The sequence below is a fragment of the Colletotrichum truncatum genome, assembly GCF_014235925.2.
Source record: "Colletotrichum truncatum strain CMES1059 chromosome Unknown Contig_0004, whole genome shotgun sequence".
NCBI lineage: Eukaryota > Fungi > Ascomycota > Sordariomycetes > Glomerellales > Glomerellaceae > Colletotrichum > Colletotrichum truncatum.
In genome coordinates, this window is record NW_027222401.1 from 964,996 (window position 1) to 980,153 (window position 15,158).

At 47.7% G+C, this 15,158-nt stretch overlaps 1 protein-coding gene across 1 annotated transcript; it reads right to left on the minus strand.

Moving 5' to 3' along the window:
* Nucleotides 1-3,185: 3,185 nt before the first annotated feature.
* On the minus strand, nt 3,186-5,583 carry CTRU02_207065 (uncharacterized protein; the record flags this gene model as incomplete). The annotated part of the gene is made up of 3 exons (XM_036729311.1): nt 3,186-4,356; nt 4,408-5,304; nt 5,360-5,583. 3 exons carry the CDS (start codon nt 5,581-5,583, stop codon nt 3,186-3,188), a joined length of 2,292 nt encoding a protein of 763 aa, XP_036578818.1.
* Between the last annotated feature and the right edge of the window lie 9,575 nt (nt 5,584-15,158).

Here is a 15,158-nt window from a genome sequence, read left to right on the forward strand (position 1 = left end):
GACGAGATAATCTCAAAAGGGATGTTCAGAGATCACGGGGGGGTTCATTTGGCAAGAACTCACATGTACCCCGCCCTCAACCCATTGTAGTGGTTGCGATTGTTCATAGCAGGGCGTTCACCGAAAAGCCAAGGATGAAACCCCCTGTGAGAGCCTGCAGGGCTTCAGCGAGGGTGGTGGGCCTGTTGTCAGGAAGATCTATGGGGTTTGATGGATGGAGGATGGCTGAGAATGAGTGATGTGTGTAGACTTTCGACTCTGGTCATGAGTCTTACACGTCAGCTGAGGTGATTGCGCTGAGAGCTAAGGTAAGAACTCTATTGCTGTCCGTAAGGTGAAGCAAGCCTTCTGTAGGAAAGGTTCAACCCCACGATTTGGCGCTCACGAGACGGCTCCGAGAATGTGACAAAACAACATGGCGTGGAAGCTTCCGCTTCTAATGAGACTATACAGCATGCTTGAGCGAGGCACAGGAATGGATCGAACATTCCCCTCAGTGACTACGAGTTCTGCCTGGGAGCCGCCCCCAAAGAAACAGATTCCCCTGATTTTGTCAGATCCTGCTCCGCCCCAGAAAGATCAGCAAGGGATCGTGCCTCACAGGTTTCCTCATAGGGCTTGTTGGTGCGAAGGCACCCGTAAATGCCTGGAGCGTCGCCTGACGCTAAGTGTAAACCAGCTGTGGGGGGCAGGCCATTGGTAAGTTTTGATCCGCTTCTTCAGCTCCTTCAGCTGGGTTCGTGTTCTGCAACCAACTACCTCGGCGCAAAACGGCCCCCAAAGCAACCGCCATGCTCATCCTCTGACCAGTTTACCAGCCCATTGTAGGGTATTTAAAGTAGAGAGCATGACCGCGCTTATTAAGTTGGAGCTTTTAGAAACGCTTCGGCGCAGCCCCAATTCCTTCTCGTTTAATGTTGGTCACAAAAATGACGGGCGCATCAATCACCGAAAACGCGCAATACTCGATTGCTGCTCCGGATGAAAGCAATCCGCGGGCGCGCGGGCAGCGGGGGGATCCGCTTAGGCAACCACTGCCTTGCCGATAATGGATCTCGGTGTCTCGATGCAGAGTTGCTTTTTAACAAGGGCCAACATGTCGCACATATGGTTTACTAATAAAATTAATTCTTCATACAATTAGGCAATGCGCGAATTCTCGGCACCTGTAAGGAAGCTCGCAGACTATTGAAGGAACCTTGGACTTTCCAGGCCCACTGCCTGGCTCAATGTTCCGCTCCTGGGAGGCTCACTGCACTTTTGTTCACTCACCAACGAAGGTTGGGGAACGAACTGGGGACCTTTGCGGAGTTTTACCATTGATAGACCGAGATTGACACCGAAATTACCATTCCGTTCTGTGTGAACTTTTGGTTCTGGTGTGCACCCTCAGTGGCCTTCTGCGGCTTCTGCCTGGCGCTTACTTATCCGTTATGGTGTGTGAAACTGCCTACGAGACAGCAACCCCCAGCCACCATTTATGACGATTTTTCAAACTGCGCCGCTCCGAATGACGAAGGAGTTTCCCGTTGTTTCCGAAGTTTGAGGTGCTTGTTACTCACTGCCTGGTTGCCTCGTCTGTGATGGAGATAGAATTTGCACAACTTTGTTCCTGTAAAAAGTAAGAGCTCGTGCACCCTTGAACCTTGGGAGCGGTTGGAGCCTGGAGGAGACCGGGTTCATGGAAATTAGCAACCAGGGCCAGCATCACATGTGAGGGAGAATGAGGCAACACTCAGCAGCACGCGGAGAGGTGTAGTCGCCTTGAACAGGACAGTAAGGAAACAGTCACTCATGAGACTGAGGGTCAGCTGGTCCAGAAATTTTGTTGATGCCTTCACGCCTGGACGATGACTGTGCATTGACATCCAACTCTATGTTTCTGTCCACCAACCCTGGAGATGTCGTAGCACAGGCTGGAGAAACGGCTGAGACGGTTTATCTAAGGTGGATGAAAGAGAAAATAGGTTTTCATAATCTGGTCCATCAGCCTCGACAGCTTCCAAGTTCTGTTCCTTTGTTTTCCGTTTGTGGCCATCGACCTTTAACCAAAGTAATTCACCAACCATGGCCATTTACAAGGTGGTTATTAAACAAAATCTTGATATTAGGTATAAGTTAGCATTAATAAACTTCAAAATTATGTTTTTGCATTCATTCCATTTTCAACTACAGTGCCGGCATCTTTCGTCTCGTGTTCATTTTCTGAATGTGCTGCAACTAGATGAACCTATATGCGAGGAACCAGTATGGCCAGTTTGACTATGTAAATCCAACCTGGATAAACGGCAACTATATTGTACTTCCCCTGCAAGACAAAAGACAAGCTTAACTGTACGACATTACAATAGGAGAAGGTGTGCTCCGGCTGATCAACTCTTTGGGTTGACGTCGAAAGTGGACGCAACAACCACGTTTCAACCTGAAGCGCAAAATGGGCAAATACTTCTCGCCAATACCTTCGGAAACTTATGTATAGAAGACACTCTTTAGAGATATACAAACTGTATTTTGAAGAGTTTTCATAGACAAGAGTTGAGCACATAGCAGCAAGTTAACTTTAACTGTCCAGGTGCAGAGGCGCTTAGGTATGGAGTTGTGTGTGTCTGCATTGGACTCGCAACTCTCCAAGAGCCTCAACTTTTGCTATACTATTATTTGGTTAATTCATATAAACGGTTCAACAAGAAACGTAAATGACAGGTGCTGATTCTCAACCAGCGATTTTTAATTCCTGTAAGTGGCGGCCTCGGTCCAAGCCTTATCTCGCATCTCGGGATTAGCCTCGTTTTCGGTCTAGAGTTAAAGGCACGTTACGGCAATAGCAATTGGCAGTATGGTATCATATTGGATAAGAAATAGGACGTCTTTTGCGCCTGAACTTTGAAATACAGACATGTGATACTAGTTGTGCCTAACCACAACTGAAAATAGATGTTGCAACGCACCGTATGAGACGGTACAGCAAATATTCAAGTCTACCTGACGGATTCTTTGTATACGCACTAAAGGGGTATTGTGCAATGCCGACTTTTGATGGCCTTAAAACGTCAAAGAGTTCCCCAACACCAACCCGATATAGTGTACACCGCATCTTACAATGAGATATGCTTGGTGGTTTACAAACCTGTGGTCCAAGAAAAACAACAACGCCTGACGCTATGCCTGTCAAAGTGAACGCCCCCTTACACCGTTGTGGCAGGGGCATCCGGGATGTCCACGTCGCCGTCATCCCCTCGCCCCCATCTATTAGGTTGCGGAGGTGTACCTCCCACCGAGTCTGACACAGTAGGAAGGTTCGCAATCCTAATGTCGTACTGCGGTGTAACGTTGAATTGTCTCGCTTCCTTGTCATAAGTCAAATGCCTACCTGAAGACGCCAGCCGGCATGCCAACCAAAGACATCGGTCCTGACGCTCGTCCGTCATTGATGGCACCTCAAAGTACTTCTCCTCGTCGTCGATTTTGCTGGCAGTGAACCAGTCATTAGGATAATACTTGTCCACCCACAACAGCCCGCGCTGCGCAAAATCCTCAGGTAAAGGACGAGGGCTCTCCTTTTCGGGACGAGGGAAGTCCTCTGACTCAATCTTTTCAAATAACGTATTTCCATCCATAAGGGTATTTAGTAAGAGAGAGATAAGCTTCCACGGCAGTTTATCCTCGATATACGCCATGGCAGTTGGAAAGTGTGACATATGGTATAAGAAGGACAGCGTAACGTGAACGTATGGGATGACGTTTGGGTCGCCAAATCGACGAAAGATAACGTCGTGAGTGCGACAGGCGAAGTCCAAAGCATCAAGGAACTTCTGACTCGGAGCCGTATCCATTCCTTCCATCGGAATATCAGAGTCCTCAGCCCGGCTCGACTTGATTGCCCGCATGATGACATTCGACTCGCTGCCATATTCGAGTATTGAGCAACCCAGAGCAATGCCAATATGATAACCGCTGTCCATCCACCGACGAGTATTTCTACTAATATGGTTATCAAGGCTACCAATAAATTCGTCCACAGAAGATGTAAACTTGTCTTGGTTTCGGCCGGAAAACAGAATTCCATGAGCCCTCACAAATGCAGCATCAACTTCTAATAACCGTGTGGGAGACCCATTAAGATGAGGTTCAAATAAGGTCATGATTGACTCCCTGGCGGAAAGAAACGGAATGGGCACACAAAGGGATTTGGTGTAATAGAATAACTGCTGCAGCGCATTTGGGCGCGCCAGAATTGCCAAGTGGTGATATAAGCGCCCGGTTGTGGGAGCCTTGTCACTTGCTTTTGAATACCAGTGACGACTTACAGCCGTCCAGACTTCACGGTCCTTCGGGTCGTCATCTTCAATTGCCATACTGAACAAATGTTAGAAAATTTCTTGTGGATCACATTGATAGCGGTCTTACCGATATCTTCCCAAATCTCCGAGACATTCGATCCATGTATCTTCGAAGGTGGGAACGGTTTCGTACAGCAACGCCATCATTGAGTAGGCAAGATAAATGAAAGTGAGCATATGCTCTAAAGATGCCGGAAGACGGTGCCGAAGAAGTTCCAGAAACGAGTGGATGCCATGCCGCCACATACGTGCTGGCATGGCATATTTGCTTGCAAGCCGGCGTAAGGCAGGACTTGCGGAAGGATGCTGCGAAGCCAAGAAAAAGTCATGATGCTCGTGTAATAATGTGCGGTGCAAAGCAATAAGAGCCTGCCACTGCTCGTTGTTTAGTTTGGGCCCTGTTTCTGTTGTTGTTGAGCTTTGGGCATTATCGACTTCGATACATTTACTTTCGACCATAACAAGCCCGGCGTATATACCCTTAACCTCTGCGACTAATTGTTCTTGTGATATAGGTCGAGTTTCAGGTTGTTTAATAAGGACTTCGGTGTTGTCTATCTCTGGCGTTTGTGACTCGCGTGGTTCAAAGGATCTAGGGGCTGAAGTTCTAGGAGATTCCGTCGTATCCCTCCTTCTAGGAGGCTCCTCATCAGGAGTCCAAAGTTTCCTATTCTTCTGTGTTGGCTCCCTTCGAAACTCGTTATCTGATGTGCGAGTGGCGGAACCGGCCTGTATCGGTGCACGAGCTCGACTTCGCTTTGGTGGTAGAGAAGATTCGTCGTTATCCCTTTTACTCTTAAGGCTCCGTGTGGAAGCCGGACTCTTTAACCTCCGGCCCTGGTCCTCCTCCGGACTGAGTGTTTGGGCACTAGGGTCGTCATTGCTAGCGGCGTGTGCCTTCGGTGTAGGTTTTGATTTGGTTGACGAAGCGGCTTGTGGTACATGGTCTCGTCGGTCTTTAGGTCTGCGGACAAAAGGGGTGAGTACTGGAAGATGCGGCTCAAATGGAGGCAACCTACTTTAAGGGTGCTTTTTCTATTAAATTAGTTTGTTGGGCATTTCTTATCGTATCGGGATGGTTTGGGTGGTTCTCTTCGAGATGCCTTTGCAAGTCGGAGTTTAAGGGTAGCTGCTTTTTGCAAACCTCACATTTTTGCCGCTGGGCATCTGCTTGCCTTCGGCGTGACTTAATCAATAGGTTATCAATGTCTGCCGCTTGGCCCGATTGTGCGTTGTTCGACATGGTTGGTATTTCTTCGTACAGATTGAGCGTGAATCCGAAGTCCAGGTAAAAAGTGGGCTTTGCGGATGAAAATGTCGGCAAATAGATTTTCCACAACGGCTTCAATAGATCTGTGTCGAAGACAACATGTAGATATAAATCGATCACATCGACTGAGTTTTTCTTAATGGATTACATCGAAAGACCCGATTTGAATTCTATTCTTGGGCGTGTTATCAATTTATGCGGAGGAGGGGTGGTTCGCCATGATGGATTGCATGGTTGCCTCGTTTGGCAGCAGGCTGTAGCGCGCGAACCAGCCTGCTGGTGGCTTTGGGGGTTTTCGTCACTCCCCACCACCTTCCATTCAGTTCTCTTCAACTCTTCTCAGTTAACCAAAAATTATATAAACCACGCCCGCTCCCTCTTTGCTCCTGTTGAACAAGACGCAAACAAGCCTCAATGATGCCCAAAGGCTGCCTCAAGGCTGCTCTAAGGCTGCGATTTATGTCAATCGCAAATCAGTCACAGTTGACTGATCAAAAATCGTCGACTGGGCCCAGGAAAAAAGCCTTTGGGTGCTGAGATGTGGGGTGACAAGAGCAGTTGCCGGCACCTTTGCGCTGTATTTAAGTGCATTAACGAACCCTACGGAGCACACCCCCTTGCTTCCCCGGTGGCCATACCACGTCTTCGAACTACTACTACCATTGCACAACAAAAAGCACTAATTATGCCTTTTTTAATACTACTATTGGGCTGTCCATCAGCTGACTGACTGTCCTTGTGCAAAGTTGCATGCATCTCTTGTGTCACGTTCTAATGCCGTTTGCCAACCATTTCGCCTGAAACGGGAATATTGTCTTACTACACTGATGTTTGGAATTTCTTCCTCGTGAGAAACACATTTGAATGTACCAAGCGGGTGACATGAAGTCTCAAGCTTTCATGTTGTGAAATATCGCAATGCTTGTCGCTTCATTCCTGCCTTCCTTTGTCGCAGTCTTCTAAGCATTTCGTTTATGTTTTCTGAGCAGCAGGGCACGGCTCACTACACTGGAGGCAACCGGAGGCCTGCTTCGGCACAGGTCATCTGTCTGACCGGAATGCGCGCTAAAGTGCCGCACAACTCAGGTGGTCTTGTTCCTCCGCGCTGTGGTTCAAACAATGGCTCATCACAATCTGGCGTTCCCACCACAACCCGCTCGTGGAGATTCAGTCTATCTGTCAACACAGTAACACAGCGTAAATTATTCCTCTGTAAACTAAAACTGTCATATTGTCTTTCTTTTTCTTTTTTTCTGTCCCTCTCACACAAAAGACGTTTTTGTGTCATCGTCAATATTGTCGGGTGGCGGCGCATTCGCCACGAACATCTCCGCTTGGACACAGCCACGACACTCCCCCGGAGTAGCCGACGGAAGCTGAAAGCCGAACATTTTGCGCAGCTTCTATCCTCAAAAGAAAATTTTTCATGCGGATGAGTGAGGCATGAAGGCGTTACTCATTATGGCGAGGCATCCAATATCTACCTCAAATCAGTATTTTTTTTCCTCCAGCCAGCTGATGAGGTCCGTAGGCGCCTAGATGTGGCGGATTACAATTGACCTGAGCCAAGTTAACTACAGCTAGCCCTCAACCCGCACGAGTGGATATCCCTCGTATCGAGCCGGACACTTTTCTCAATTCGGGCCTTCAGCTCAACCTGGGGCGAAATCGTTCAAGAGCGAATCGGGGTTTTACTTATAAGTCTGCTTAAAAAGACAGTGCAAGACATGAGCCATCCGACGCCTTAATGAGCCTCCAACCACGTAGGGCTACGAATACCTGATCGAAAAGGTTGTGGATCACAGGGTGTATTGTGAAAGAGGCGACTCGACACAGTCAGAGATTTGAACCAAAGATCCTCATCATGTGGACCGCCTGTCCAGCTCAGGCACTTGATAATGGGGCGGACAAGGGCCAATTTGAAGGCGTCGACCAAGAAGGTATCGCTCGCAGCAGGCAGCAGGCAGTGGTCAGCTAGATCATGGGGCTTACGACCATCTAGGTCCAAAGAAGAAGCTGCGGTACTGGTGGGTCACTGGCTTGAGGCTCGTCTTGTCTGTGACGACTCTGGCCAGCTCTATTGGTCTGAAACTTGACATTTGGTCCCTGGGAACAAGGCCCCTTATTGTGAATCGCTGGCCAACGAAACTCCAGTCACCCCTAAATGCTGGACTTGGCTTGCAGTAGGTTTCTTTTTTATTTTACCAAGCCTCATTTCGCCAGTACTCTAGGTAGGTGCCCAGGTACGGTACCTGTGGTTCTCAGGACCTCAAGTACTAAGTCCAGGGCAACGGGTCCTTCTCGATGACCCGCTGCCTAGAATTCCCTGGAGACATCTAATTTGCGAGCACGTGGGATTCCTGGACACGAAGAAGGAGTTTTCCGTGTTTTCAAGAATCTGGAGGCGCTGGTAGGAGGCGATGCCCAAATAGAGCTGATGGTGTTGGCATGAACCCAGTCTCCCGGGAACTGGGTACGGTTTCCCGGGACATGGCTTTTTCTTGGCCATTATTGTTTACTATGTACATGAACTAACACCTTAGTCGGATCTTAAAATGTTAGGCAGTAGCCTTTCTCAACTAGAAACGAATCAACTCCTCAGGATGCAATTCTTAAAATAAAAAAAGGCCCTACAGTTACCCACTTGTCTTGAGGTCTCCCGCTACCCAACTTTCAAGCCTCATATTGGAGTGGATATTATTCGTTCTGTCTTGGACAACAATGAAGCTGCGTAAATTTGTGTCTTTCAACTGCGAGATGCCTCAATCAACTCGGAGGTAATCTTTTCCTATGGAAAGGCAATTTTTTGAGGATTTGGTCCACGTCATCGTCACCTTCTGTATCAAACCGCATTTTGCCACTCAGTGGTGCCCAATGGGCTGGGAAAAGATGAGAAAAGAAATGATATGAGACAGAAAATTTCAACAGAATGAATTGTAAGCATTGCTTATTATTTGGCTCTTTTTGAGATGTGGCTGCCAAACAATGGAATTTGACCAAGAGCGAGCCAGCTGCGACCACATAGTCCCAGACGCACTAGTGATTGGTACAAGTTTGCAGTATGGCAACATAATTCTTACCGGCGTTTTGAGTGAAGCGAATTGTTGTGAGTGTAAATCTGACAAGATGGCTAGAAGTTGGGGGTGCAACAATTTCCCGATTCGAGCCAACGCATCTTTACCTAGCATTTATCGGCCACAGTTAGTCCGAGTGTGGCTGTTTAGCCATCCAGTGAGCTGAAAAAGCGGTACGAAATTTACGGGAAGAGGAAGGGTTCTTCTAAACATTCATCAGCACCCAATATATGTCCATGATATCTTGCGGTGGTGAGTGTTAACTGTGGGTTTTAGCCCGGACGTTAACAATAGCTGGGCCCCACAATGCGTTGAGTTAAAGCACGATATACTAGTATGCGTTCCACGTGACCATGTCATTGATTGAGAGTCAGTGCCAGGTGACGTATTGATCTTGTGCGAATCAGTTAGGCGGCGAGCTTCTTAAGGTATGATAGGTTAATTGCTTCTTCGGAAGTCGTCTGAGAAAACCATTAACTCGGCCGATAAAGTGACCCCACAAGCGTCTCGGTCAACTGCGCTGATTTTTTGATGGAATGTCTTCCATCTCCTTTAGGACTGCTCCTTGCTTCTGAAAACAAGACTTATTTTCACCATCAAGAGACAATTAAATAATCTGTTTGGCAGCTACTCCACTTTGGCTACAAGGTACCTAATCTGCGATGCAATTTGAAGGAATTTTAGGATGATCATGTACACGATAAGTCCAACATTGACTGCCCAGCTTCTATGGCTAGGGAAGTCACCTGCCTCTTCAGAATCACCTTACCATGGTCAGGTTTGTCTTCAACGGAAACCGAATCTTCTCATCATCACCCGTTACCGATCTTGTGTCGGTCGATAAAATACAGCCTTATCTTGCCTTCAAGGCACAGCAGACCATGTTTTTTTTGGTCCCCACGTCTCGGTGTAGCGGGACGTGGTATTGGTATTGAAAAAAGGAACATCGCCTTCCAAGGCGACACCGACAACCGGCCCTGACGTGATACCAGATCCGAATGCTGCCTGCGCAAATGCGTTGGACCTTGTTTGAGCATATCTGACAAGTCGGTGAGCATTCAGGCAATGTGCTAGTTAATGCATATATCCGCAAACATTTCCATATAGCCTAAGGCGACCAGGGGGGGGGCCACCATAGCCTGCCCATCTGCTATTCATGGAAACAAAACAAACTCGTTTATGATCGCATTCACCCAATGCCTGAGAAGAGCAACAAAAACTTTGCCTTAAATGCCTGTCAGGGGACAAAGACCCAGGGCCTCGGTCAATCGTTCGGCATGAGGGTCCTCCCCCCACCCGCAACAAAACATCCCCTTTCGTCCTACGTTCAATTTGCCTACCGACACACCGAGATGCAGTTGTGACATTGAGGCTTTATTGCACGCTTGCGGGCGTCCAAAATGAAAATCATTGTCATCGAAAGCAGCTAGATCGGCCCCATACTAACCATACCAACCTACCCGGTTGGTCAATCGCAAAGGATGCTTGCAGCCTCACCAGCCTTTCAATCTCCCTACATGTCACATCCCGAGGCAAATATCGAAGGCTGAAATCTAGTGCTTGTCTCGCGGTTGCCTCGTGGGCTCGGCTGCAGATTCCATTGCACCGTTGGTAAAATTGCACCCCCTAGCAGCCTTGTCGCCTTGCGCACGGTTGAAGAAACATTTTGCGAGGAACGTCTCGCTTCAGGTTGTCTCCGTACTAGTAGTTTTTACGAGCGGTTGCCTACTGAATTCCACCTCGATTGACGGTAGTCTTTGTTGGGTTTGATTGCTTGATTGGCCGCCCTTGCGCGCGGCTGTTTGTTGGTCATTTTACTGTGTTACCAGTAAGTTTGTGGTCGTTGGCTTTAAGGAAAGTGCAATCAAAGCGCGTTTGTACACATTTCAACTAGCTCCAATTTCCGTATCAGAGCAACGCCAACGGGTTTTGCCTTCAATCCTTTCTGAGGCGCCCTTTTTTTTAGCCCTTGATATGGCGCTCAGCCTCGTTGCCTGGCGGAAAACCTGACACTCCTGAATCACAATTACGAAGGTGCTTATAGCAGTGGTATGGGTGTGGTAATCATCCTGGGGTTTTCGGCAGGGATGAGATGATCGTTGCCTTTACGACGAAGTTTCTTTTTCTCTGGGCTTCACCCCTTTTTTATTTTATATGGATAAACACGTCCACCTGATTGGCCACTTACACAACCAACAACCGAAGTCAACACTCATACTGTGCTATTCCTGCGGGCGTAAATGATGCCAAAAGGTCATAGATTGTTCATAAACAACCAGTCAAAGGAGCGAATGGGGCTCACTTGAATAAGGAGGCTGGATGATCAAATAGCCACAAGTACGCCCAGAAGGTGACCTGTACCAGGTAGAAAGACTCTTGAATTGATCATGGAATGCGCCACCATTGCCATTAATCGTCGATTCTATTTGCGGCTATGTGCCTAAAGCGGAGCTGTTCCACAGACACAGATACCCGATGCCGGCCTCGGTATATGCATGCCTGCAGCCGCCATTTTTCTGGCGGTGTTTTACCGTAACTTGCATATTGGATCGTATGCCAGTCCGCAATCGGACATGTAAATGCCCAACGCCTTCAAAGTGAAAATAACAACGGCCGCGTACAGATGCTATTGTTTGTACACTTTGTCAATGCATGGACTTACGAATTGTTACATTAATGTGATGGGGAATCACAAGATTCTTCGCCGAGTGGACCGCAGAATGGTGTAACACCAACATCTTTGACCGAGAGTGTGATACGACATGGTCATAAGCGCACATCATCAGCCAGTCCCGAGAGCTTAAGGCAAAGGACTATGAATGATGCCCATGTGAATGAAACATATCAGCCTTAATCGTGCTGTTTATTTGTTATTGTCTTTGCTCGGCGCCCAACGACATGAAACCGAAAGAAGGGAAGCCGCTGTGTTCTATCTCATACCTGGAGACGCCATGTCAAATCATTCTGTTCCGTGTCACTTTTCTATCGGCTCCAGATAGCCACGCATTGTGTTTAGTCCTTGCCTCACTGGATGCCTTTCTCGTGGCAGCTACCCATTCGCGACTGTTGAAGGTAGAGTCACGGGATGAAGCGCATGACCACACAAGTAAGGCTGTAAAACGAGGCATTTCTGCCCAATTAGTCTTTAGTATGATGCACTGAGTGGACTGCCTGAATATATGCTGGTCCTATGCAAGTGTTCCCGCCTAACATTCAGCTTACAGCATCAAAACGTTTCGGGCTCTAATCGAATGTTTCTCTTTCAGTTTTTAGGCAAAGAACAACAATTATTACAATAGAAGAAACCTGAAATCAAGGATTGCGCTCCTTGATTTGCTATGATGCTTGTTGTGGTCGTAGTATCTTAGGCCACGAATAAGGCGCGTCAGTTCTATTGGAAGTGAGCCAGCCCCTCTGTTTTGCCAGCCCTGCTAAAAGGACAAATGGGACCTCGTAAAGCGATGCCACTACTTCGGAATGTAACTTCCAGGCGGGCTGGCGCGGGAGCGACCCATGCCATCCTTGTGCTTTCCCGGGGAGACTCGTTGAACTGCATTACAAACCTGGTTGCACGCTCTAGGCACAGGGGGGATGAAAAATCCTGCTTTGGATTTGACTCTGTAGCATGCGTAATTTGAACATCGGGAATTGAAAGATTTGAAGGCAACCTCGCTAAGCGGTAATGGCTTCAGCTTTTCAATGCCGGATGATCGTCGAAAAGACGACGATCCGAGGCGAAAGTTTTGCCTTGTGAGGCGATCAGGGTAAATTCTTGCTCAAACTTCACAGTCACAAGGCTTTCGGTGTCGTCGTTGCACTTACAGCAGGCATTTCTTTCAGGCAACCGCAATACTGTTGGTTTTCCCAAAGACATCTTATCAGTCTCCTCTCTTGAGCCTGCTTACACGCACCCATACAGTAGGATCTGCGTCAGGGAACCAGAAGGCAACCATGATTCCCTGTCATGTTTCAACATCATATCCTTCTGAAACCCGATTTTCTATAACATGTCTTGTGTAACAGAACCACTACTGATGGCGAAAAGGTGCCACGAAACCGACAGGACGTCCAACGATCAACCTGTGCACGACGTCTCACAAATACGCGATACACAACACATTCATCAACACACGACGTTACTAAGTAGAGGCTGAATCAAGTAACACGAACCATGGCCTGTGCGTTTATCATTGCTTAAACACGCAGGAAGGCGCATGCCAGATGTTAGACAAGACTGTCTCTCGGTTTTGGCGCTTCTCGTCAGTCCTCGAGACGAGACAGCATACGCTCTTGACGAATTTTTGCTCGCCTTAAATCAGACGCCTTCGTCGCACATTCCCTCCCGTTTAGTCCGTTCTACTATGTGACGAACCGAGACTAGGGATGTTACCCTCACCAGGCGACCTTCGGTATCTAGGATCTGCCATTTGGGCAGTGATCGAGGCTACGACCTGAACCCTGTACAACACGAAAAAACTTTGAAACTAAAGGCAGACTACGCCATGGAATTCTGCGGGCAACGTTTCGGGCGAGGCAATAACTGCAGTAGTTGGGCTGCCTTGCTTTCGAGACCGATCACGACACCTCTTGTCTGGATTCGGAAGCGAGATACCAACCCAGAACAACGGTCGGTATACAAGCTTCCTGTTGCAGTGAGATCATGGAGAAGTCCGGGCTTTTCTTATTGCATGAGCTAAGCTTAGCGATAGATAAGGTGAAAGAAGAATAATAGCGGTGAGGGAATATGTTGTGCGAAGCCTAACAGACTATTTCAAACCACCTGGTTTTCTTTTCCCCGCGCTGCTGCCGCCGTTAGTAGCAGGGGGGGTCCTCTGAAGTGCATTAGCTAGTTTCCTTTTTTTTTTTTTTTTTTCTTGCTTCTTTCTCGGTAACCCAAATTCGTGAAGGGCTAAAAGACGCTCTGACTTCTACCTCTTCACCGCTGGTTGTAAGCCCACAGGTGAAAACGCCCCGCCTGTTCATGAAACCCCTTGTGCCTGTAATGAATCTTCGCTGATTTCTCAGTCTTCTCTGCAGGTGACAGAATTCTTGATTATAGCAATCACGGCTGGCGCGTTTTCTATTCGGTGCCTTACATGACGTTTAAAACAACAATAGAAAGACATCATGCTTGGGTAGACATGATCCACTCCGGCGGCCTAACAGTCCCAGGGGGCTGGATCTTTGTTCTGAGGCCCAAGATGAGGGGGGCACACATCTATGGGACCACTTCCATTGTTTGCTTTTACGGCTGGGCTGAGTTCAGGATGCATGTGAGTGCGTTTTCCCCACATAGGTGCCAACCGAAGGCTTCAATGTCCAACCTGGCTCCAGCTGATACGTTCTATTGTCAAAAAGGAACGCCTCTGAAAGTAGGCAGCCGTGCTAAAAAAACGCATTGCTTCGTTAGTCAAAGCACGGCTTCATTAGTTGGGGATGAAACCTTGCAAGATAATACTTTTGCACTTCGCGCCAAAGCAACAGGGCAAGGTTGGAAGTTAGCCCCGTAACCAACCACCCACCCTGCAGCTTGCATGTTGCCTTCTCTTGAAAATGAACACGCATGCCAAACGAAGTGGAATTACAATTGCCTGATCCAAAAGTGAGTTTTTCAGGGTAGCGAGTGGTTGAAGTCTTGTCTGCCTCAGCTAAGACGACAAGGTATGTATCAAGAATCCTTCTGTGGGCACTACGGACGATGTCATCAAGTCCATGACGGTTCTCACACCGACGGAAGAGCACATGCAGCCTTATCCGATTGGAAGGATAAGGTAAGGAGAGGGAACTCTTACAAGCCACAGGGGCATGCAGATGTAGCCAAGGTTTAATGAGGCTGGATATTTGGAAGCTTGAGGGCTCGTGTGGAATCAAAGTGAGGTTCATGTTGTTGTACACCACAGGTGGAAAGCAATGAAAGGATTTTGGGATGAAAAAGAAAGCATCTCCTGGTTCAAGGGTCGGTGGGCCTCCGGCCCGCGTTTGACAGCGGGAAGCAATTAAGGTTATTTGTTCCCCGCATAACGACCGGCAAAAATAGCAAATCCCCCCCTTTGAGATGACGATGCTCTCATGGGGTAACAGCCGGCTGGGTATTCACTTGGATATGAAGACTTCTTGTTTTTGCCTGAATTGGACTCATATGGGTCACTTCTCCTGTAATCTACAAAGTCGTCTGAACTTTGATCTGCCGGTATATTAGTACAGTCATATCTACTTACTCGTTAGAGATGTGCCCCCGAAGTATTTAAACCGTTTATGACCTTATAATCGATTCTTCCGGCTTTAGGCAATGTTTGTTGATTGAGTAGGTGACGATATTATAAGCCGGTTTAAACATTAAGTGATGAAAGTCGTGGCATGGCAAGACTGAGAATCCACACTCTTGATAAATACAGTGAATGAACACTCAGATCCCATCCATCAACTGTTGTTAACTCTCGAACATTCACAAATAACTTGACCATTACCTCTAAA